The sequence below is a fragment of the Cololabis saira genome, chromosome 17, assembly GCF_033807715.1.
Source record: "Cololabis saira isolate AMF1-May2022 chromosome 17, fColSai1.1, whole genome shotgun sequence".
NCBI lineage: Eukaryota > Metazoa > Chordata > Actinopteri > Beloniformes > Belonidae > Cololabis > Cololabis saira.
In genome coordinates, this window is record NC_084603.1 from 34,241,183 (window position 1) to 34,266,299 (window position 25,117).

Consider the following 25,117-nt stretch of genomic DNA (forward strand, 5'->3'; position numbering starts at 1 on the left):
TATATACTAGTTTATTACTGCATCAGATATGTTCTACCTATTATTCATCACTTTATTTATAAGATAACACAGTTGGCCAAAGTGCTGGACACAGAGACGATTATAGATAAACAGACAATAGAAAAGTAGAAAGTAGAAAAAAGTTTGGTACAAATAAAGTCAACATCTCAAAAACTGGTTTAAAGGCCAAAAAATAAAAGGTCAACTGTACCTTAGACTGATCGGCCGGCCTGAAATTAAAAGCAAAAAGATAAAATAACCTAAAAGAGCAGGGATAAAGTTTTGAGAGGGGATTTAAAACCAGGTAGTGAGTGCGCCGGTCTGATGTACAGGCAGCTCACTCGGCTGAAAACATAGTACTCCTTTTTTTTAATTTTGTTAAAAAGGATAAACTGTCAGATATTTCAGTCTATGATCTATCAGCTCCATCCACGGTTGTTTGGATGACGTCAAACTCCGGCTGTCCCAAAACTTTCTTTGTTTGAACGAGAGTGAAAGTGAGTGTAAAGTGTTTCTCCCGCCCAGCGAGGCGGTGTTGGTGCTCTGGCCCCTCACCTTCACCACGTGGGCAAAAATCTGACAGCAGTTTAACATTTGATCAACAGATTGTGTTGCCAAGGCAAGCCTTTCTCTCCGTGCTAAAGTCAAGCCCTGGAGACCTCGAGAGAGCCATCCATGCATTTATCAGAGGGGGGGGGTTGATGTCACTTTTCTCCATTTTGATTTGTTTTATTGACATATTCTTATTTTGACTCTGACTCTGTTTTTATTATACAGTAATCCCTGGTTCTTCGCAGGGGTTACATTCCAAAAAGAACCCGTGATAAGTGAAATCCACAAAGTAGCAACCTTTTTTTTTTTTTTTTTACAATTATTATACAAGACTTCAAATTGCAGAGAAATTAGATTTGAACGGGAGAAAATGAAAAATGATTATGAAAAAAAATTCAATAGGTACAGTAGGACAAATTGTTTCTCCTAAAGCCGCGGTGCAGGTGTGTTTTTTCCAGAGAAGAACATAGTTATGGGTCGTTGTTGTCGCTCTTTTTTCTTCTGGGCAAAAAGATTCTTATAAACCGACATGCCACCATGGATTATATCTGAGACTGTAATGATCGATTCATCAAAGGTCCCGTTCTTGAGCTGCTGCTGAAGCTCATTGGCCGTTCTCAGCTTGTTGCTAAGCAACCAACGTTATTGATACAGGAAGTGAAGAAGCAAAGACTGTTTAGCCAATCAGAATGCAGAACACGATGCACAATGCAAATCCGTGAAGCAGCGAGACGTGAAAGGTGAACCGTGTTATAGCCAGGGATTACTGTACTTTGGTATTGAGGTGGTTGAAACGTCGTACATGATTAAAGATTGATTTGATTTGCCGTGTGTCCTTCCCACCTTTCCATCTGCAGGTAATGCTATCCAGGCGTTTGGGAACGGCACGGATGTCGGGGTGTGGCAGTCGATCTCCCCCGTGCAGACCACGACCTCCACCACCACCCCCTACCAACGCACCCGCCAGCGCAACCCCAACACCATCGACAACAGCATCAACTCAGACCCCGGCATCTACCACTTCTGTGGAAACCTGCAGGTCAGTCGCGCACGTGCAGCTTCTCTGTCCCCTCAGCGCTGACTGACTGACGGCAGATCAGCAGGTTACACGAGACCAGGCCGGCTGAGCCCACGTTTACACAGAGCTGTCGATTTACAAAAACGGATATTTCCCCCTCTACGCTTTGAAAAATCTAATAATTTACACAAACCCGCATAAATACGGTGTTAAGGTGCTATGAGCAGCCAAACCTACAGGGGGCAGTGTAACGAGAAGATAAAGTCATGCTAGCCAATCAGAATCCTGGAAAAAAACATCAACAAATGACACGAGTAACTTCCAGTTACTTCCAAGATGAACGAGAGTCTTTGGTTTGGAGTGACAGAGAAGTGGAGTTACTTTTAAGTGTGACTTTAGAATGATGTTGCATAAAACCTGATTTATGGTACTGCGTTAAATCGACGCAGAGCCTACGTCGTACGGTCCGCGTCGCCGCGTACCCATCCGGCGTAGGCGCAGAACCATAAATCAGCACCATAAATCAGCCATAATGTGACGTTCTGAAGCATAAATATCCGTTTTCCTCTGTTTACAAGCAAACGTGAAGACTGAGTTTTTGCAAATCTTTGGCCGGAGTTTTCAGGAATGATGGTTTTTGGTGACTTTGAGCTTCGTTTTCGTGTAAACGAACGGCCAAAACGCATGAAAACACCACCGTTTCTGCTCCGTGTAAACGGGGCATGAGTCTCTCTGAGCTGCAGCGCCGCTGAAGGCCTGATCCCTGATATACTTTATCTCACCTGCACTACGTCATTTTCACCACAGCGCAGTCTAAACTAATCTTGGCTTCACGGTCTCTGCAGATTTGTTTTTGAAATAATATCTTTGAAGCATATCCTTTATGTCATTTACAGCCCGGGGGCTTTAATTACAACATAAACACCACTTTCATTCTTCCGTTTAATTTATTTACTCCCGAAAGATGAAAATCAGGTGCTCACACACACGTGAACTCTGGGTAATTTACTTCCTCTGTGATAAACCTCTGCATGGTTTTATTATAGAAGCTGCCCAATCAAAGAAAAGTCAGAATAATAGTTCTTGGAATTATTTGTTTAAAATTAAAACCAAATTCCTGCCGAGAACTGATGCACCAGTGCAGACTAAATATGTCCTCGCTGACCTGCAGTGTTGCTGTTCTTGTTTGGTGAGAAAAAACAGAGAAACCTTGGAGTTGAAGGTTTGATTTGTCTTTAACTTGAACATGTACATCTCTTTTCTTGTGCTGTTTGGAGTGCAAAACTTTTGAAGCTCAACCTCTTAAATCATCAGAGAATTCAGGCGCTACATTTCTGATCTGGTGGTAATTTGAGCCTGAGCAGTGAATGATGATATATCGGGAGCCAGTGCTGTTCATATTTCCCAAAGCAGTGAGAACAACATTAACACAAAACTCTGAAGGTCTTTCTGTGAGTTCACATGGACCAGGTGGTTCTGCTGCTCAGACGAGCAGCTGCAGGACCAGAGAGACAGATGTTTGTCTCTGGAGTCGTTTTTCTATTAGACGATAACATTACTATTAGAAGTTGAGTATTATGAGAATACATTTCTGTTTCTTTAAAAAATAAGGATAATATGGACATGCAAATAGGAAGATGCCTTTGATTCTTGAGTTTTGTTCTTACGTTTTTATCATCAGCTTGTTTCACACTGCAAAAACAGATCCTCTAAAAATAATAATATTATTCCATAAATCTAGAAAAAAAATGGTCCTTTTCAAGCAAAATATCACTTTTCTTGATTAGAATTTGTTAAATGTCTGAAATAGTCCTCTGATGTTCTTGACACAAGATTTTTTTCTGTGTTAGAAGTGAGTTTCTGCAGTGGATTTGTCAGTATACGTCTGTTCCTCCAGGTCTGAACCAAAACATCTGGGAACATAAAGTTTTGTCATTTTCTTTTAAAACCACTGTGACACTGAGGATGCCGAGCGTTGACATGTTTCATGTATGTACCTTTTCTGCGGTCACATCTTAAAGTGAGCAACAGCACTGGTTCTGTTGTGTAAATCCTCCCCACACTCTCAGTCTGGGACGGGTCAGGGCTGCAGGCCGCTCTCGGTCCTCGGCCACGAATTCCTAATACCAACACAATGTTGGCTTTGAATGGTCTTCCTGAAAAATGCAGTCCCAGTCTCTGGGAGGGATGTGGTCTTGAATCTAGGTGGGCTTTTCTGCATCTGTGGTGACGTCACAGAAGTGGAAATGAATTCATGACATCACAGGGCCCGGGACTTGTTGCTGATATCAGTCTGGACGCTCCTTTTGCCCACGGTGTCCATTTCTGCCTGGAATAAAGATTACTGTTGCTACAATACAGTCAGTGTGTGATGATCCGTCCCAGAAGCCTCTGAGCCCAGAGATGTGGCCGCTGCTCCTGCACAAGTGGAACATCCGGCTCCGTTGTTGCGCTTGTGGATGTCGGCCCGTGTTGTCGTCCGGGGCAAAGGTTTCCCGCTGGACGCCCTCGCTCCCGCTGCTCCATCAGATATTGATCAGTGACGGTTGTTGATGCAGGGAGGGACCTGACATCATGGGTGTCCTTACTTGCTCCTTATGCAATAAAAATGTTCCTGATTCCTTGACGTCTTTAATTATACAAAGCAGTATAAAAGGAGACGTTTGCAAATCTCTTCTAATATTTGTTTGAGGAATATTGTTTGAAACGTTTTAATGATTTTTCTCACGCATTTGTTGACAGAATGAGCTGCTCTGTCCAGACTCAGACTCGCAATAATCCTTCCTATGATCACGACATCAGCTGATTGAAAAGGCGTTACTTCAGTTTCGTTTAACATCAGAGACGGCCCTCAAATTCTCTTCTCCCGGTTCATTGTTTTGAGACATGCTGTAGGCTATTAATGCAACGATGGATTTAGTTTTAAGGACTGACGTGAAAGAGTGGTGACGTTAACTCTATCTCGTTCATGCCGTCTTCAATTAAACTAATGTAAGAATCATAGATATTCCTTTTTCAGGGCTTCCAAGCTTTTCCTAACTTGAAGTTGTAATATTCATGAGTTTTATTTTGTGTAGATGCCAAAATATCAACCAATGGAAGAATATATGGTTATATATACTGTGGAAAATATATAAACAAGTCAATCACAATGAGACGATACAAATGACCAAAAAAAAAAAGAGTAAGACTAACAGTGGGACAGTAGGGATACATGACGATAAGGTGGGCTGGAGTCGGGAGGAAATGCAACTCTTGCTGCCTAGGAATGTTAGTGAAGTTGGGTTTTTATCCTCCTTTCTCAAAGTCACCCTTATGTGGATCGGTCGTGGGCATAACTCTCTCCCACCGATACCCTTGTTTCACCTGTATTTACCGCAGAGCGCTGAGCTTCTGGCCCGTCGTTTGTCAGGAAGAGCAGCTGCTCTTCCTCCACAGGAACAACAGTTACCTGACTGACGTCACACAGCGGTCTAATGCAGCATCATAAAATTACTGATATCATCATTGTGGGTCTTTTTAGGTTAGCCAAGGATCTTTGAATGCCTGCAAAATATAGATGGTTTTGTTTTGAGAAAACAAGTCCATCATGTAAATAATCTTTAAGATCTGTTTCTTCTGTCATTCCTGTCTTTAGCCTGCAAAATTTCAGTTCACAAACCATGTGGCACAAAGGAGAGTTGCTGTATTCTTTCCACCGACGTCCCATCAGGCCATTCTCTAACTTTGAGCAAACTTGACAACATAACTAGTAACATGCTCAGTAATCCAATAATCTGGTTAGTCACAACACGGCGAGAGAAATTATTTCAACATGACCAGTCAAAGAATCCAATGAATTTGCCCCTTTGGGGGCCGTTTGGGGCCCATCTGATCTCAATCTGATCCCCATCTGATCCCCATCTGATCTCAATCTGATCCCAATCTCATCCTCATCTGATCCCCATCTGATCCCCATCTGATCTCAATCTGATCCCCATCTGATCCCCATCTGATCTCAATCTGATCCCAATCTGATCCCAATCTGATCCCCATCTGATCCCAATCTCATCCTCATCTGATCTCAATCTGATCCCCATCTGATCTCAATCTGATCCCCATCTGATCCCCATCTGATCTCAATCTGATCCCCATCTGATCTCAATCTGATCCCCATCTGATCCCTATCCGAGGCCCATCCGAGGCCACTGTCAGTCGAAAATTGGGCCCATATGGCTGATATTGGCGTGAAATGCAGGGCACGTGTAGGTCCTGTCGTGAGGACATATGGGTTGAAAGTGCTCAGGTCACAGACAGACGTGCTCTCTCTGCAGGATGCCTGCGGAAGTCCCTGACAGGAGTCCTGCAAAGCAGAGATACCATCTGGGCCTGGTAAACCACATGTGGGTTCTGTGGACAGGCTCATGGTGGATTCACACTGAAAGCGTCAAAAATCGCCTGACGCCTGCATCGCGCTGCTTGGTGGATTCACACTATAGTCTGTGACGCCTGCAATGGGCGGGGCTAAAGCTGCGCTGCAGAACTAGAGGGAAACAAGTGCACATAGTCTACATATATCTATATAAAGCTGCACATCTTCAGTTTCCTATTTCACCATGGATCACACTTTGGGAAGCCTTCTTTATATTTCAGCGTTATTTCCGCGTAGATAAGAGTGAGTTTGATGCTCCTTAACCAGGTTGGTCCGCAGGTCAACATCAACCATCATCGTTGGTCCCGGTGAAGCTGCAGTCTGTCTGCGGTGAACACTGACACACCGTCAGAGCAGATTTGGTCATATTGTTTGAACTGTGTTTTGTGATTAATAAGCACGTTTTTTAATTATTTTGCGTTGGATTGATACAGCAAATAAAATCGTTGGGACCATCCAGCTCCTCAACCATCAGTTACTGTTTCACATGAGCAGTTCAGGTAAAAACAGCAGTCAAATCAGCAAAAATGTCAGTTTGCTGGATGAAATAAATTAATTCCTGATAAAATAAGTTTGTTAGTGCACAGCTCTGCTCCTGTACGCATGTGAATGAGTGTACGTTTGTGTGTACACGAAAGTACAATCTGCATTGAGGGTTCTCGCTTTGGGAATCCCGGTCTGTGATTGGACACCCACACAGGGCTTCATGGGTTTATGTGTGTTGTGTTTAAGGCCAAGTCTCACTGTGGGTCGACCACAGATAACTCATGTGGAAGCCCACAAGTGCACAAACACTGCGGTCCCTACTTTGGCTGACCCGCTTTTAGCCCAAGTGTCTGTTCTGGAGGAGTCAGTGTGGGTTTACCCACCAAGACTGACCCACTGCAAACCCACATGTTACTGGGACAGAGTAGCCTCTATCAAGACCCACTGAGTTTCTGTTGTGGATCTTATACTGTCTTACTGACTTACAGGACTGTCTCAGAAAATTTGAATATTGTGATAAAGTTCTTTATTTTCTGTAATGCAATTAAAAAAACAAAAATGTCATACATTCTGGATTCATTACAAATCAACTGAAATATTACAAGCCTTTTATTATTTTAATATTGCTGATTATGGCTTACAGTTTAAGATTAAGATTCACAGAATATTCAAATCTTTTGAGATAGGATATTTGAGTTTTCTTTAACTGTAAACCATGATCAGAAATATTAAAATAATAAAAGGCTTGCAATATTTCAGTTGATTTGTAATGAATCCAGAATGTATGACACTTTATCACAATATTCTAATTTTCTGAGACAGTCCTGTATAATTTTATTTCAAACCACTTTTTGTCGCTTATCTGCACAGTTGTAGCTTGTTGCCACCTGCATTAAAGTCTCGGCAGGGTCAGATTTCTAATCCTATTGAAACCGTGCTGCTTAAATGAAGGTTACATTAAAATATCACTTAAACCAGTAAAAGCAGGTCACTCTTTACTCAGTTAGCCACTCAGCTGTTTCTGCTGGCACTGAGAGGGTTATCTGGGCAGCAAAAAATGGAGTTGTCTAAGAAATGTTGAATAAATCAGCGATGCGATCAGCAGTGTACCGTATAAAGTAGGTAGCTAGGCACAGACACCGACTCTCATTGGAGGGGAAAATTTATGATTTGCTTTTACTAAGTCACATAAGAAAAATGAGCTCTTATCTGTGGGAGAAATATGGAGCCTAGATGAAGCAGCTCGTGGAGAGAGGGGGGCGGGGCTGCCGCCTGGTCATGGGCTCTTAGTTAGTGCTTACATTTTTAGGTGAATCCATAAAAGTGTGTGTAAAATAGAAAAGCCGACGATCAGCTGTGAGCTCTTCCGCGTGAGAGACGGTGCATCCTCTCGGTGAGCTCTGCAAGGCCCTGCTGAATGCATCAGCTCTGCTCCCGGGGAGTAAAGATGGACCAAATACAGGAGATTTCAAAACAAGCACGTTTTTAATTTCTTTGAAAATCCTGTAATGATTCTGTATCGTCTTCTGTGAAGCAGCTGAGCTTGTGTCATCTGGAGACTTCAAGACCAGGCACAGTTGAGTTACAGAGTGAGAGAGAGGACGGATACACTGCAAAAACTCTTAACAAGAACTCATCACTGGAAAAAAAACACAATTTTCACCCGTTTCAAGTAGATTTTCCCTTAAAATAAGTAGAAAAATCTGCCAATGGAACAAGATTTTTTTGCTTGTAATGAGAAGATAAATCTTGTCCCGCTGGCAGATTTTTCTACTTATTGTTACTTAAGTGAAAATTTACTTGAAGCAGATGAAAATGGTCAAATAACAAGTTATTTTTCTGGTAATGAGTCTTGTTTTAAGTGTAATGAGATGTTTTGACTAAAAATGTGACATTTTAACTAGAAATAAGACAAATATTCCTGGTAAGATTTTGAGTTTTTGCAGTGTACATGTCCGTTTTGGTTCAAAACTGACGCCCATTGAGTAAAAACTCAACGGGTATCAACAATACAGTATATTGAATGTTTTCAATGTACAAAAAGTATATGAAATGTTTTTCTTTTAATTGATTTACTGCTCTGTATCGGTATATGTGGGAGCTGACAGAAATTGATTATAAAAGGGTAATAAGCTAAGCTTCAGCCTACACCTTTTCCGTCTTGTTTTGTTTATATATTCTGGTCTAATGAAATGTTAACATTAACATGTTCATGTTTATTTGTTGTTTTATTTTCTATCACTTCTTTAGTATTGGAATTCTTAATTTGGAAATGCCTGAAATAAACAAACAAACAAACAAAACTCCTGCCTCAAAAGTAAGATATACGTACAGTCTGTATGTCTGCAGACGCATGCGGGTTATGTAATCCAGACAAGCCTGCACACACACACACACACTGATAATGAGCTTTGGCGGTGTGGTGATGCGTGTGTGCTGTCGACATAGCGCTGATAACATCAGCTACAAGTAGGAGAGCGTTGGAGGAAAGTTTCACTGTGAATCCACTTTTCCAGTGTGTGTGTGTGTGTGTGTGTGTGTGTGTGTGTGTGTGTGTGTGTGTGCGTGTGTGTGTGTGTGTGTGCGTGTGCGTCAGTATTTTTGCAGACCGGTTTGTGCACGCATGTGTGCATCATGGAGACACTGCGCTGGTGTAATGGCAGACCCGGGGGACGGGCCTGTCAGCAGCCCCTCTCCCGTCTCCTCGTCCAGTTTTTCCAGCTTTCAGACACACGAATAATAATAATAACAATTAATTAGAGGCTCTGAACCTCCTCACTTTCTGCCAGCGTGTGTCCGAAGAACTCCCCGAGGTGTGTTTAGATTCGCTTTAAGGACGAGTCAAAAAGCAGCAGAAATGTCTGAGGAAACTTCAGAGCAACCAGAAATGTTTCTCCTCCTTTTTCTCTGCATATTTCTCACAAATTGAGTTTGACTCTTTCAGAAACGTTCAAATAAGAAACTCAAAAGTATTTTTGACTGAAAGCTTCAACCTCAACCAGATGAATTACAGCTTTTTTGTTGTTTTTCTTGTCTTGGAGAGTGGACGTGTTTGTAAGCTGTGGAGAATGAGATGAAGCTCCTTAATCCTTTCTAATGGTTTTTCTGGAAGCTGAAGATCGCTAGAATGGCGGTGGTCCTCGGTCGTCACTGGGAGGAGCTCGGAGGACACACAGCAAAGCCACGTCACATAAAGCATGTTTTACAGTACGTCCTGCAGCGTAGCTCCATCAGGCCGCAGCTGATCCAGGAGCAGGAGATGCTCAGCATGTAAACCCAGAGCACCGAGGCCAGAGCAGTGCCTGTGTCACGTTAGTAAGTCTGTGTTGCGGGTGGACCGCAGGCAGGTGGAAGCAGCAACTGGATGACCGGGAGGACCGCAGGCAGGTGGAAGCAGTAGTGGGATGACCAGAGGAGGGGGGGACCCCAGGCCAGCACGCAGCTCCCGAAGCTCCGGCCTGCAAACATGCACAAAAGAGAAAAAATGGAAATGGAGAAGAGAGGAAGGGAAGAGGAGAGGAGAAGAAGGGTGAGAGGCACCGCCCAGTGGATCATGTCGGTGCCCCACTGCAGCATCGGCCTATAACAGCATATCTACCACGAAGCTATGTTGGAGACTAACTATTATAGACTTGTTCTATAGCTGCAGCTATGACTACTGACTCTAACACACTAGAGTTTACACTAACTAGAGATTTACCAACACCAGCTAGAGGTTTACTAACACTAACTAGAGGCTTTACTAAACAGGTTTTCAGTTTGGTTTTAAAGGTGGAGGTGGTGTCAGCCTCCTTAACCCAGATTGGAAGTTGGTTCCATAGTAATGGTGCCTGATAGCAGAAGACCGTCCTCCAAATCTACATTTGGATACTCGAGGAACAACAAGTAAAACTGCACTCCGAGAATGGAGAGCTCTGCCAGGAACATAAGGCACTATCAGGTCTTGCAAATAATGCAGAGCTAAGCCGTTTTGGGCTTTATACGCAAGTAATACAATTTTAAATTGGATTCTGAATTTTACGGGGAGCCAATGGAGCGACGCTAACACTGGAGAGACGTGGTCTCTCCTGCTAATTCCTGTCAGTACTCGTGCTGCTGCATTTTGGATCAGCTGGAGCCTATTCAGCAAATTATTTAGACATCCTGCTAATAACACATTACAGTAATCTAGTCTAGAAGATACAAACGCATGAACTAGTTTTTCTGCATCACAATGACAGGACTCATCAGGCTCAGATTGTGGAAGAGGGGTTCAGGGAGCAGGGGACATCATTATCACACGTGGACTAGCCATTACAGAGTCCAGACCTGAACCCCACTGAGAATCTTTAGGATGTGCAGGAGAAAACTGTGCAGCTGTCTGACTCTCCCTTTTTCTTTTTGGATAGGGAGTGTACTAAACATGTTTGATTTTCTTTTATATTGTTGGGATATGATCAGACTGCCTCCGATTTGTTCCGATTGCCACCTCACACCTACCGACTGAGATCCCAGGAGCTCGCTCCAACTCAAGAGAGTAATAATCAGTGTTGGGAATAACAGCATTAAAAATAGCGGCGTTACAAACACTGTTATTTTTTTCCCAGTAACGGGTAATCTAACTAATTACTATTTCAAACGTGACTAACCAGACTCACCTCAACCTGACTCACTCAGAATGAGTCACGTCGGATAAAAGCAATTACATATCATGTCAGTTTATAGTAACGTGCCACATTTCACTGTCAGTAACGGTAACGGCGTTGTAACGGCAGGTTAACCTCCATGCCTGTAGGGGGACCCCCTGAACTAAAATGTTCCGGCAAAAGTTCCTTCGTCCTCCATCTCAACCGGCACAACCATCAAGAGTGAAAGCAGAATTCTTGTGAAGCTGAGCCTCTCAGAAGTAAAGATGAGGAGGAGTCCACCAGCGTGTGAAAGACTGCACACTACACTCATGAAACGTAGAGGATGCTCTGCCGGCAGTGGATGAGAAGAAGCAGGAATGTCTGTGATCTTCAGACTCTGCTGCTTTTGAGACATTTTGATTGGGAGGAGGAAATAACCGCCTGCACTCACAAACACGTCCACAAACATCAGCTCGAAACTTCAAATGAAGGTTCCAACTTCACCCTGCGCTGAAACATGTGACATCACTGCTGACACCGAACCATTCAGGTTTAGATATATTGCGTTTTACTGCTTTTATTAAGATATACTCAAATGAAATGAAATAACCACAAGGAGACTTGTGCGTCGACTTGTTCATCTCTGATTGGTGCTCGTGAACATTGCAGCAACAGGAACACATCGGTAGCATCTCTATACTTTACATTGCTGAACATTTTGCTGTGAAACTCTTTAATCTTATGACAAGATTTCAGATAGCAGGATCAAGATAAAACAGTTTCATCCGTCTGGACCTAATGACTCTGAACACGTCGTGGAAGAACCCGACACCAGTCCTTATTTTTCCCGCCAGTTTCCGACATTCCTGCCTTGTTCCTCTCTTATCTGTTCATATTTTCAAAACAAGCATCACATGATTTATGGACATCGTTCCACCAAGAGTTTTTTTTTTTCTTGGTTTAGTCGGAAAGGTGCAAAACAGAATACATTTGCTCACTTTCTGTATTCAAGGTGCACTCTCTGCATCCCTGTTTCTCCACACTACACCACACACTGGAGCCGTTTATTTGTTCTGTCACGCTTACTGCCTGAACACACACACACACACACACACACACACACACACACACACACACACACACTCTCTTAGTAAATGGCCTAAAGCAAGCACTGAAGTGATATTTATTTATAGCATCCATACAGCGTTTCAGTGTGCAGATTATTAGGAGTAAGACCGTTGTTAAGTCAGAAACTCCTGCAGAAAATACTGAAACCAGACTTTTATTTCACCAAATGTTCACACTGCAAATGAACAATTCAAGTCATGCTGGGTTTGCATCCGGCCGTAGTCATTTCTACACCAGACGAAGACGATGAAGATCACTTATCAGCCTGCACTGAGATCAACGTTTTACTTTTGTCGGTTTGCACCGGTCATTTTCTAAGTAATATACTGTCTTTAAAATGGGTGTGAGTTAAGTTGGAGTTTGTGCTTCATGTTGAAGCCTGACGTTCTTGATGATCACATTTAGAAAAAAAAAAGAAATACCATAATTTTCAGGGTCATTTATGTCGGAGGCTTGTGTGACGTGTCATGGAGGCAGGACTTGGTGCCGGGGCTTGTGGGTTAAGTTAGTCTACACCAAATGTGGGCGGATTGATCACCGACTGACTGACTGGTTGATCCGGTTTCCATGTTTTTGCGCCCACGTGAAGCACATCAGATATGACACGTTTCAGACGTTCAGATTTATGAATTTATTATGTGGAAAATAAATCAGATATCCCTGAGATTAGTGCAGGCTCCATCTGTCCACTCGTCCACCTTCTCCCTTTTTTCTGCTAAAAAAGAAATGTGTATATATTTCTATATATATCACCATCAACCTGTCATTACAGAAGAGTATTAGGGCCAGGCAGGAGAAAAATAAAATAATATTTTAGAGGAGGAAGTTTTTTTTTCATTATGCACTTCAAGAAAAAAGTCAAAATGTCGAGAAAAAAGTTGAAATGTCGAGATTAATGTTGAAGTACAATTTAGAGAAAAAAGACGAAATGTTGAGAAAAATGTCGAAATGTCGAGAATAAATATTTCAACATTAATCTCGACATTTTGACTTTTTTTCTCGACATTTGGACTTTTTGTGTGCACAATAAAAAAGTATTCACCTCTCAAATATTTGTTCTCCTGCATGGCCCTAATACTCTTCCATATATCATGGAGGATCATTTACGAGTCTGTGAATTAATCTGTGTTGGTGTGTTGATGCAGGAAAACGTTTGAAATGCTGAACAGTGATCAGAGAAACTGAAGCTCTACATCGTCACTTTTACCTGCATTCAGGTCACCTGGCTGCCCCGGGTCTTCTCAGATCAGCTCAACCCATCTAGCTTGAGCTCTCTCTCTCCAGCTGATAGCTGCTCTCAATGCAAATATTAGACATGGGTCGATTTAAAAATAAAAACTGATGTAAGCAACTCATTAAAAAAAAAGATAAGGCAATAAATCACAACATGACATCCGAGCCTGAGTGTCCTTCAGCAGGACGCACATGCAATACAAGTGCAGTTGTGTGAATAAAACCCACGTTAAGTGGTTTCTAAAACTTGAAAAAGTGCACATTATTAACCATTTTGTGTTTTTTACAGTACGTGGTTGGAATATTTTCCCTCACTTCAACCTTGTCATTTCCAGTACTAAACTAGAACTCTGCTCTATCGTCTCACGTGCAGCTGCAACGTCTCCAACCTCCTGAATTCAGGTTTAGTTTCCCGTTAGATGTGATGAAACAGTCCCTCTGTGGGGGTTTCATGAAATACGGCTATATTGAGGTTGTTTCTGCTCCATCAAAAAAAAAAAAACAACTCCACAACGATATAAATAAATGTTCTTAACTCTGTCACGTTTTGCTGTGAGACTGAGTTGAACTTTAACCGTGGCGTTACTTTCACAGCCTGCAGCGACTCTATGTCAGATGCTTTTGTTTTCCTGAAACTTTAGTTGCCATCCAAGTAATATAAAAACCTCCAGCAGGAATAATTTGAGTATACAAACTCCAGATCCTTTACTTTATCACATATCAAGACAAATGTAGGTTTTCACTTTTCCGGGTTATTTCAATGACATAAACACACACACCATGAAGCGCATCCCAAAACATGCACGCTTCATGAAAGGTAATCTACGGACTTCTCTGATTCTCTCAGGTTTATAAACACAAAAATGCTTGTTAATGGGAATACGGTCTCACAGCATTACACATTAAAAGAGATGGTTACTCGTTTTAAAGACGGAGAAGTCTGTATTAGAAAGTTGGGAGGATGGAGCTGGAGCTGAAGTCGTCTGACTGACACAAGTTAGTTTCCATTTCAACGAAAGTCCATTGAGTTGTTTTCGTATGAGACGAGCTGAGCTGTCAGGGGATGAGCTGGCACCACACAGCACATGTGGAAAGCATGTTTGCATGTGTGTAGCGAGACAGAGGAAAGTAGAGGCCGCTTTACCGTTCAAAGGCCGCCGAATGATAAATATGGATTGAAATCAGAGTCTGGGTGTTTTGTGGGCTCCATGCGCTCGTATCTCCGGCTTTAAAAGATGAAGAGGCGCTGCGGGGAAACTCTCCAAGGTTACTGTAACTGTAACTGCTGGATCGGCCCTCGGCCTCTGCAAACCTGACAGTTTTGCACACTGTTGTTAAAAAAACCGTCACGAGAGCGTGTGAACGTGTCGATAGGAAATGCTTGGTCTAAGCAGGCTCATGTCATTGACTGTAGATCAGATAAATGAATTACCTCTGATTATCCCTGTTGTCTCTTCATCGTCTGTGAGATATCCACTGTAGATAGCCAACCTTGAAATATCATCAATATGCAGATACTCCCGAGATGTTCTGTTTTTTTTTTAGGGCAGTTGGATTTCATGCTGATTTTCTGTTTCTTTCTCTTCAGGCGCAGAAACTGAAGTCCAACTCGAGTGTTGACGGAGACCTCTGTGTGGTAGGTTCATCTCCAGTTATTATAGTTCACAATGGGTTTTATTTCCACTTCAAAAGCATGCAGCTAAACTTACAGCCGTACCATTCTACCATTGTTTCTTTAACAAAATGAAGCTTAAATAAAAGAAAACGCTAGTGGATGATACTGAGTATTTATTAGTATGTCCTTAGGTCCTTAGGATCATCAGACCTCGATGAACAGATGATCAGCAGGTTTACAGATGTGTCCAACAGCTCCGTTGCAGCAGTTTTAACATAAAACCAAGAAGGAAAGCCATAAGCAATGGTCTTAGAGAAGCAGGCGCTGACAGACATCAATCTGGAAAGGATTATAAAATAATTTCCAAACAATTAAAGTCAAATATCAAATGTTGATTAGTGGGAAAGACTATTTATAACTGGAAAGAATTCACCCAAGTTGCCAATTTCCCCTGGATTGGACATCCCTACAAATGTATCCAAAGGTCAGATGAAGCAATGCTCAGAAAAATGCAAACAAACCCAACACCAGCAAAGTCTTTACTGAACTAAAAAGCCCCGACCGAACCAGCGTCTCAGCAGAAACACGACCATCAGAAACCTCCCACACCTCAACCACAGGGGGAACAGAGATGAACGGGGCTCGTTCTGCAGCCACAGGAACTGGACACCGGCGCAGCATTGCAGCATGATCGCTCTTATACCGAAGTTTTCTAGAGGCCTTTGGTCATGCATGACAAGCACATCAACAAATCTATATCAAAGTGGATTCAAGATTAAAGAATGGATTCTTTTGAATGGTCTCGTTACAGTCCAGACCTCAGTCTACGTTAAACGCTGTGGCAGGAAGTGAATACCCACAAACCTCAATGAAATGAAGCCAAGAAAGAAAAAAGAGCCACACTGATGTAAGAGCCGGATAAAGTCATACAAGAAGCAACCATTCATCTTGTTGCTGCTGAAGGTGGACCATCAACAATCCTGCATCCTTAATATTTTCAAGATGATTTTTTTTTTCTTCTTAGCTTCACTTAGAAGAAAGTTGCGAGTCGTTGTTCATCTGACGTTGTATTTGCTCATCGACTGTATAAAACAATGGACAAAGCACTGGGTCACGTGAGCCGTTGGTTTTGAAGCCTGCTTTCCTTTGAGCGGCAGCAGCCATGTTGCTTCAGAAGCCAGCGGAAACACGCCCACTGCATGTCAATCAAAGTTAGCTTTTCTCCCAGCTCCTTCAGCCGAACCCTGCCAAAATATCTGCAGAGCTGCTGTCAGTCGTTTTACAGCGGGATGCACAGATTAACATGTCGACTCGATGGCAAAATCATAACTGACCATCGTGTTTAGGCGACCAGGGTCGATACAAATGGGTGATCGCTTTGCTAAGGGTGGTAGCATGATTAGATGTTGTAGATGTAGATGATTATAGACGAGAAAGTGATAACAGCTCTCCACTGGCTGAGCTGACTGTCAATCAATCATATTAGAAATAAATGTAATACTTCAAATAAACTCCTGGTGTGGTAGAAGAAAATTCACCCCCGTCAGAGTTGTCATGGGTGTAAAATCAAACGATTGAAACCAAAATGTTTTTTTGAACCAGACTGATTACACTGCAAAAACTCAAAATCTTACCAGGAATATTTGTCTTATTTCTAGTTAAAATGTCTCATTTTTAGTCAAAAAATCTCATTACACTTAAAACAAGAGTCATTACCAGAAAAATAACTTGTTATTTGACAATTTTCACCTGTTTCAAGTAAATTTTCACTTGAAATAAGTAGAAAAATCTGCCAGTGGGACAAGATTTATCTTCTCATTACAAGCAAAAAAATCTTGTTCCACTGGCAGATTTTTCTACTTATTTTAAGTGAAAATCTACTTGAAACAGGTGAAAATTGTTGTTTTTTCCAGTGATGAGTCTTGTTTTAAGTATAATGAGATTTTTTTGACTAAAAATTAGACATTTTATCTAGAAATGAGACAAATATTCTTTCGGAAGTTGACTCGCTTTTTCAGCCAGCCTCTAGTGGTGAATCAAGGAACTCAAACGAATTAAAGGAGAGGGTATCCATTTTTGCTCGTCTCTATCACGTTTTTTTAATTTTAGGCGAAACCCATCCATTTTCCTGTGAAAACAGACCATCATCACCTCGTGTTACAGCTACGTGCCTGGAGTTAAACTCTCTCTCTTTGTGGAATACATTCTGAAGTTAATAGAGCCTAAAAGGCGGCCGGCCTGGATTTTAAGAGCGTGAATTAAATACAAATAGACACAGTAATGTCAGAACTTGGGGCAGAAACTAAACGCTTCAAAATGATAGCTCAAGTTGGTTTTACTGGTGAAAAGCAACGACAAACCAAAATTCAATAAAATATCATTCAAAACATCTGCACATGACTTGTGCTGGGAGATAACATTATAACAACTATCATTTAAACTCCATGACATAACCTAGAGTTATTAAGTCATCCGGCGCTCCGATCCATTGTTGCTGCCGGAGGTTTCCGGACCTCCCCCGTCCTTCCTGACTCCTGCGTAAACTCCTGCTCTTTGTTGTTCCTTTCAGGCTGAAATGGGATCATTGCTTATCTGTTGGCTTTTAAAGTTCACTGTAAATGTCATTGTGCAATAATAAGGCACCGTTATGTACTGCGCTGACATTTACTGGAGGCAGGACCAGGTCTGGAGGAGATGACCCAGCCGTAAGCTCGCAGCGTTACGGGCGAGCCGCAGAGCGGGGCTGACGCGCGATATGCACATGCTCATACACGGTGACACATGCAAATTCAAACGCATACAAACACTACATTTACTTTTAGGCTTTACGCCGTGACATTTTGGTCGTGAAACGACCTTTTGACGTCTTACTGTGTTATTACTGGATGAATATATTGAAGAAGGTTTATAGATGACCTTATAACATAAATGAGCCCTTAATGGACCTGAGGTCAGTTCAACAGTTGCATGCAAAAGTTTATTTTCTACAATTCCTTTAGTGCAAAAGGGGAAGATTACATAAAGGTTTGGATGCTCCGAGAGGTTTTCAGATAAGCCTCAGACTTTAATTAGCTTCTGAGGGCTATGGCTTGTTACCGTCATTGTTAGGAAAAACCATTGATGCAAAGTTTCAAAGCTTTAGACTCTGACCCCCCAAACCAATCAGCAGCCTCAGGCTTCAATTACAATCTGCCCAGGACTCTGAAAAGCAAATTAAGTGATACCCGCAAATGCTGTAAGATAATAAGAATACAGCAAAGTGTTTTTGGGGTAGCCGTTTCTCTGACAGTAAGAGGAAGAGTAGAGATGAAGCTGAAAGATGAAGGAGAGTTTCTAAGGGAACTGCTGGAGGAGAAGCTGCAGTTCGGCTTCTCTCAGGGGAACTTGTAAGACGCTGGACGGGTGGTGAGCTGGTTCACATCTGTAAATACGACCGTCATAGACGAGTTATCGCAAACATCTCCGATAGATAGTTTAAGTATTAAAAAAAAAAGTAAAAAACAACCAAACCAGGCTTTTAGAAGCACGTACAGCAGACTGAATGTTTCTGAAAATAAACAGCAAATGAACAAAACAACATTTCTCTCTAAAGCAGAGCTTTTGTGTTTTAGACGATAATTACTTTGTGTTTTAAAATCGCTTATATGTAGCTGCTAACTTTATATCATTTAGTATGAATGTGCTAATGTACGAAAGAGTATTAGGGCCATGCAGGAGAAAAAATATTTGAGAGGGGAAGATTTTTTTTTCATCGTGCACTTCGAGAAAAAAGTCGAAATGTCGAGATTAATGTTGAAATACAATTTAGAAAAAAAAGTCGAAATGTAGAGAATAATGTTGGAATACAATTTCAAGAATAAAGTTGAAATTTCGTGAATAAAGGCAAAATTTCAACTTTTTTCACGGAATTTCGACTTTTTTCTCAACATTTCGACTTTTTTCTCGCCATTTCGACTTTTCTCACGAAGTGCATAATGAAAACAGAATCTTCCTCCTCTAAAATATTATTTTTATTTTTCTCCTGCCTGGCCCTAATACTCTTCCGTACTAATAAGCCCCGCCCCTCCTACCACCTAAGCTCCGCCCCCTGATGTTGATGTGAATGTTGGAGATTTGCTGCTCCTACATCTGGTTAGCCATCCTTAGAAGAGAAGCTGTGACACATTTACAGTGGGATACACCTGAACTGTAAACACCCCCTGTACTGGAGACTCAATGTCATCATCATCAGAAGACAAGTAGACAATAAAAGTGAAGTCCCAGCGGAAAAGTTGGCTTTGGAAGTCAGATGTGGAAGTTTTGAACTTTGGAAAAGAAGATTACTTTTCGGTGCAAGAACATCTGGACATGTGTATTAACTACTTTTCTCTCCCGTCCCTCTCTGCCTGTCTTTAGGACCCGCAGGTCCACGGTCCGAGCACGTCCAACGCCATCCCCAGGAACTCGGCCTCGCCCCGGCGGCCCGCGGGCCTGGCCTCGCTGCTGCCCCCTCTGGTCTGGCTCTGGTACTGCAGGTTGACCGCGCTCTCCTCCTCAGGCTACTTGTAGCCTCGCTGCTTCACGGCAACAAACTACTACGGACTGACAAAAACCCATTTGTATAAAAGAAAAGCAAAATACAAACTTATATCCTTTCTTTTGAGTAACCCCTGGTGTGCTTAGATCTTCCCTGTATCTCTTTTGCTTTTGATTCCTACTTGGGTTGTTTAGGTTTTTTCAATTTTTTGGAAAGTTTGTTGGGTTTTTTTTTGTCTGTTTGTTTTAAAATTGCAGCTTTGTGCTAAAATGGTGACCTATAATACATGTTGGCTCAGTTTTGACTCCGTGTTCACGTCGGGTTCCATGAAACAAAGATGTTGAAGCTGCTCCATACGCTGCTCACAAGGGCAGATATGAAGACGGGAACTTTGAAGACTCCATTCCACCAACCCACAGCTGGTGTCACTCGGCACGCGATGTAAATTTGCATCCATTTTCAGGGTTGTCCTATCAGTTTTCACCCGTGTCTGTTTGTGTGTTGAGGCTATTGGTGGGATCTTTCGCTTAAAAGTCACGGCCAGTTCAGTGACGGCTACATATGACATACTTGGGCAGCCTTTAGATGTTATTCAGTCTCTTCTGTGATTTGTGTACGTTTTGATTATGATGTAATCTGGTATTTTACATTTTTATGAGCTGAATGAAAGGTCCTCATGCACGTCAGCCGGCAAACAAACCAACTTTTTCCACCAGGATGAACACGTAAACCATAAGGAGATGGAACATACGTGCCCAGACAGTCTGTTACTGGACTGTGTAGCTTATACTGAACTCACGTCGCCACTGGCAAAAAGCACACATGGCAAAGTCCCACAAACACTTAAATGCACATTTTCACACACTCAGACAAAAAGACACACAGATATACAGACACACACGGCACCAGGCTTTCTGCTCCCCGTCTTTGCATCTTGTTTTAGCGAACGGGGTGATCACGGGACGCCGCGCTGCTCTGGACGGCTGAATCCACTTCACTCCCACTGGAAAACTGTCCAAAGCCACGACTCTTTACTGAAGGTGACAGAGAAGCTGCTGAATGATAATCTTCTGTTTAGATTTGATGTATCTCGCTGCACTGAGCCGACAAAAACAAGAGCTGATCAATTATACTCGTAGATTGTGTCCGACTGCTCACGCGTTCATGGCTCCGGGAGAAAGTCATAACTTTTAATTGACCATTTGCTAAACTCTACTGGCCATTGTCACAGTAGCAAAGCTTATAGAGACTTTCTACAAAAATAGGCTTCTTAATTTTGTCTGGTGATGGTCATTTTGTCTGCTAAAAAAGCAGCTGATAAGAAAGGAGGGGCCCTGAAAAAGGGCTTTTGGACCCCACAGAGAAAGTTTCCAGTTCCAGCTCTGCATCACACTGCAAACTGTAACCGTGGTGCGAGTCCTATGCCTCAATCATTATATTATTTATACATGAACTTGTTTTCCATCATATCCTTGGGCTTTCGTTGTCGGTGGTTCTGGAGAATTAAAACCCCCTCCGTTAATTACAGGACATTTGTCAGTGGAAATTCTCATTTTATTTTAGAATTCTCTAAATTATTTTTAAAAATGACCATACTTTTAGAAGGAAACTTTGATGGGTCATTTTATTCTCCATACATAATATATGAAGTGTGAGAAAAATTACACGGAGAACAGGAAAGTGCTGCTAGAAAATGGGCTTTGTGAAAGGAGATTTAAACAACTCAAAATAAAGTTTGTTGTAATGTGGGCTAGTTTTTTTCCCCTATTAAGTCGAAACAGACAGGTGGAATGACTTTGAAGATGAGTTTAAAATGTGTTTTTTACCAAAAAACACAATGGCAGGAAATCTGACCACAAAAAAAACACAAAATAATTAAGCATAATATTAGGAAATCAGGAAAGAATAAAGGAGGAACTTCAAAATCATCTAGACCTCTATGTCTAAGACGTGCTTGTAGTCCAAATGAATGCTTTTTGTTTTCCGGAAGCACATATAAGGTGAAACGTTAGGGACCGAGCATAGAGCCATGTGGAACACCATGACAAACCCTTAGCTCTGCTGCCTTTAAGAAATGGCATTTTATGAATAGTTATAAAGATCTGGATGACTCCAGAGCTTGACAATCCTGTTCCAATGTCTAAACCTTGACTAAACGGTTGCTAATTGTGCTATTTGGAGTTTAGCAAATGATCAATACCCCCTTTGAAATCATGTGACTCATGGAACTGCATGTGTGCTCTCAACGCTTGAAGGAAAACAGTAAAAAAAATAAATGAATAAATAAAATAAGGTGAAATCATCACAATCATTCTGCTTCTAGAGGTCAAAGAGCATCTGTTTTCACCTGCTTTTCAGCTGGACTCATGGCTTCTGATCCCCCCCTTCAGATAAACTGAGCTGTTTTGGCAGGTTTGGCTTGTGATGATGATGTTTACATCATGTCACCGTGGCATGGTCAGTTTATCACGTCAGCCGTTCCCACTCTGATACCGGAGCGTTAAGGACTCCCCGCTTCGGTTTATGTAGCTTTTCAAAACACATTTAATGTACAGCAGAACTTAAATGTTATTTACTGAGCATAAACATGTTGTATGCACTGTATGTACTTGGCTGAAACTAAGTTGGACAAATAAATGTCTGATGATATTGTATTTCAGAGCATTGTGAGCTATTTTGACCTTCAGATACAGCATAGTTGAATAAGCCAGAATATTTTTTTTAATATAACAACTTAAATGTATATTTCTCCCAGTATGTACATGATCACGAAATGTTATTGCATCTGAGAGAATATCAGTTTAAATCTCCTAATGTAGTTAAGAGCATTTTCTTTTGTACCATAGCCCTATTTTAACATTGGTGTTGATTTTTTTTCTCTTTTTTTGGTTAATATTTACTTATTTTTGTATGTTTTCCTCATTTATTTTTGTTTTGATTATTTGAATGAATCGAAACCTGCCATTATGTTTTATTTTTTACAACTGCTTGGTGCACTTATTGTCATTATTTTAGTTCCACTGCTAAAATAATCGTGATGACATCAACTAGAAGTTGAGCAAGACTCTTAGCATGGTGTTACTTAAGGGAATATTTCAATATTTACAGGCAAAAATATTCTATACCATGCCTTTTGAAGGCTTTTTTATGGCGTATTTGACCAGAGTTTGATAAGTGGGGAAACCCCCACCAAGTGAATGTTTGCCGTTTAGAGGAAAAGTTGAATAGTTTGAGTAAAATTGCTTCAGAGGATTGATGCATCTGTTGATTTTTTATAAATCTGAGAGCTGTGACTTTACAGACTCTGGAATCAGAGTTAAATTTCAGAAAAGGTTTGTCAGAGCTCAAAAAGGCCTTGAGGTTGGGGTCACATATACCATATGTAGGGATCACACTTTTGGAACTGAAATAAAGTCTTCATGTTTGCCTTCCATCGCGATCCCATCTGCTGATTTAAAATTGACCAAACATGACTTTTTTTTGTGTCTGTTTTTATTTTTTGGGAGGTACAGACTCCTCAAGGCATCATACCTTCCTAGCTTGTGAAAATGTAAAATCTATTGTACAAAAGTTCTAATTAAAAACTGTTACTTCACTCAGACTGATTGCATGTGACTTTATTCCTTTTTATTTTTTTCTATAAATACTCAGAGGTAGCAGCAATAACAGAATTTATTCCACTGAAGAAAGATTATATGGAAACAGCTGACACTTGTGACACAGGCGGGTGAATATAAACCTCTCGAGAGGTCAATGTTGCTGGCTGAGCCAGAGGAAATATAAAAAAGTTAGTTTTATGAACTTTTTAGCTCAAACCAGGTGGACGTACGCTGCAAAAACTCAAAATCTTACCAGGGATATTATTTCTTATTTCTAGTTAAAATGTCTCATTTTTAGTCAAAAAATCTCATTACACTTAAAACAAGAGTCATTACCAGAAAATAACTTGTTATTTGACAATTTTCACCTGTTTCAAGTACATTTTCACTTGAAATAAGTAGAAAAATCTGCCAGTGGAACAAGATTTATCTCCTCATTACAAGCAAAAAAAATCTTGTTCCACTGGCAGATTTTTTTACTTATTTTAAGTAAAAAATCTACTTAAAACAGGTGAAAATTGTTGTTTTTTCCAGTGATGAGTCTTGTTTTAAGTGTAATGAGATTTGTTTTGACTAAAAATGAGACATTTTAACTAGAAATAAGACAAATATTCTTGTTAAGATTTTGAGTTTTTGCAGTGTAGTGGCAGAAATGATCGACTGAGAACTCTGATATTGTCCCATGAATCAAGTGCCAGCAGCAGCAGTGTTTTATTTGGTTCTATTTCTTATTTACATTGTTAATAATTGTATTTTCCCAGCTGGGGTGTATGAGGGATTCATGGGACATTCCCCGGCTGGATCACATCTGTATCGATGTCGCTGTGAGAGCTGAAGGAGGTTTATGATCTGTCAAAGGAACCTTTAATGGACCACGGTGGTAAAGAACAAACAGAGAGCAGCAGCACGCTTTCTTCACTGGAAGTGAAGCAAAACCAGATGCAGACAAAAGTTCATCTCCGTATAACTGATTTCTGTTGAGATCAGCGGGAATGTGGTTTGAGGAAACTGCTGCCAGGGGAGGTCATTTACAATCACTTTTGTGTATTGCTTTTCTTAAACCAGACCAAATGCAATAACATAATGAAATTAGATGAACAAAGGACAACTTAAAAAAAAATTTTTTTAATAATTTTATTCTTAACCAGGGCAAAGGTGTTGTGGCTAGAGAGGTGGGTTTGGGTCTGGAGGATTCGCCAGGTTCCAGCCCTGGAATGGCAACAAAGATGAAAAACCTTGGGCCCCTGAGCAAGGCCTTTAACCTTAACTGCTCCCTGGGTGTTTGTTCTCTCAAGGTGTTTGGATAAAAGCGTCTGCTAAGTGGTAGTAGGTAGAACAAACCATGTATTTCCTAATGTCCCTTTGAAAGGGTTAAACTCAATGCAACCTTTCCACTTGAAGTTATTTTTCTTTCACTGTGCAAAACAATTCTATGATACACACAGGTGAAAAAGCCTTATGCCTTGCCCACTGATGACGTAGACCACGGTACGGCTGGTTTCCACTCGCGCCATCCTCAACGTGAGCACTGCAAAAACTCAAAATGTTACCAGGAATATTTGTCTTATTTCTGGTTAAAATGTCTCATTTTTAGTCAAACAATCTCATTACACTTAAAACAAGAGTCATCCCCAGAAAAATAACTTATATAATAATAACTTATTTGACAATTTTCACCTGTTTCAAGTAAATTTTCAGTTGAAATAAGTAGAAAAATCTGCCAGTGGGACAAGATTTATCTTCTCATTACAAGCAAAAAAATCTTGTTCCACTCGCTGGCAGATTTTTCTACTTATTTCAAGTGAAAATCTACTTGAAACGGATAAAAAATTGTTGTTTTTTCCAGTGATGAGTCTTGTTTTAAGTGTAATGAGATTTTTTTTGACTAAAAATTAGACATTTTAACTAGAAATAACACAAATATTCTTGTTAAGATTTTTTAGTTTTTGCAG

The 25,117-nt window shown here is 41.0% G+C and overlaps 1 protein-coding gene across 2 annotated transcripts in view; it reads left to right on the plus strand.

The window, feature by feature from the left end:
• Positions 1-23,165, plus strand: part of gfra1a (gdnf family receptor alpha 1a) — a 145,710-nt gene extending 122,545 nt beyond the window's left edge. For both annotated transcript variants that reach the window (XM_061744735.1, XM_061744736.1), the window contains 3 exons: positions 1,410-1,591; positions 15,024-15,071; positions 19,446-23,165. In XM_061744735.1, coding sequence (XP_061600719.1) covers positions 1,410-1,591; positions 15,024-15,071; positions 19,446-19,598 — 383 coding nt within the window. In that variant the 3' untranslated portion in view covers positions 19,599-23,165. The remainder of the gene's footprint in view (positions 1-1,409; positions 1,592-15,023; positions 15,072-19,445) is intronic.
• Positions 23,166-25,117: the final 1,952 nt, after the last annotated feature.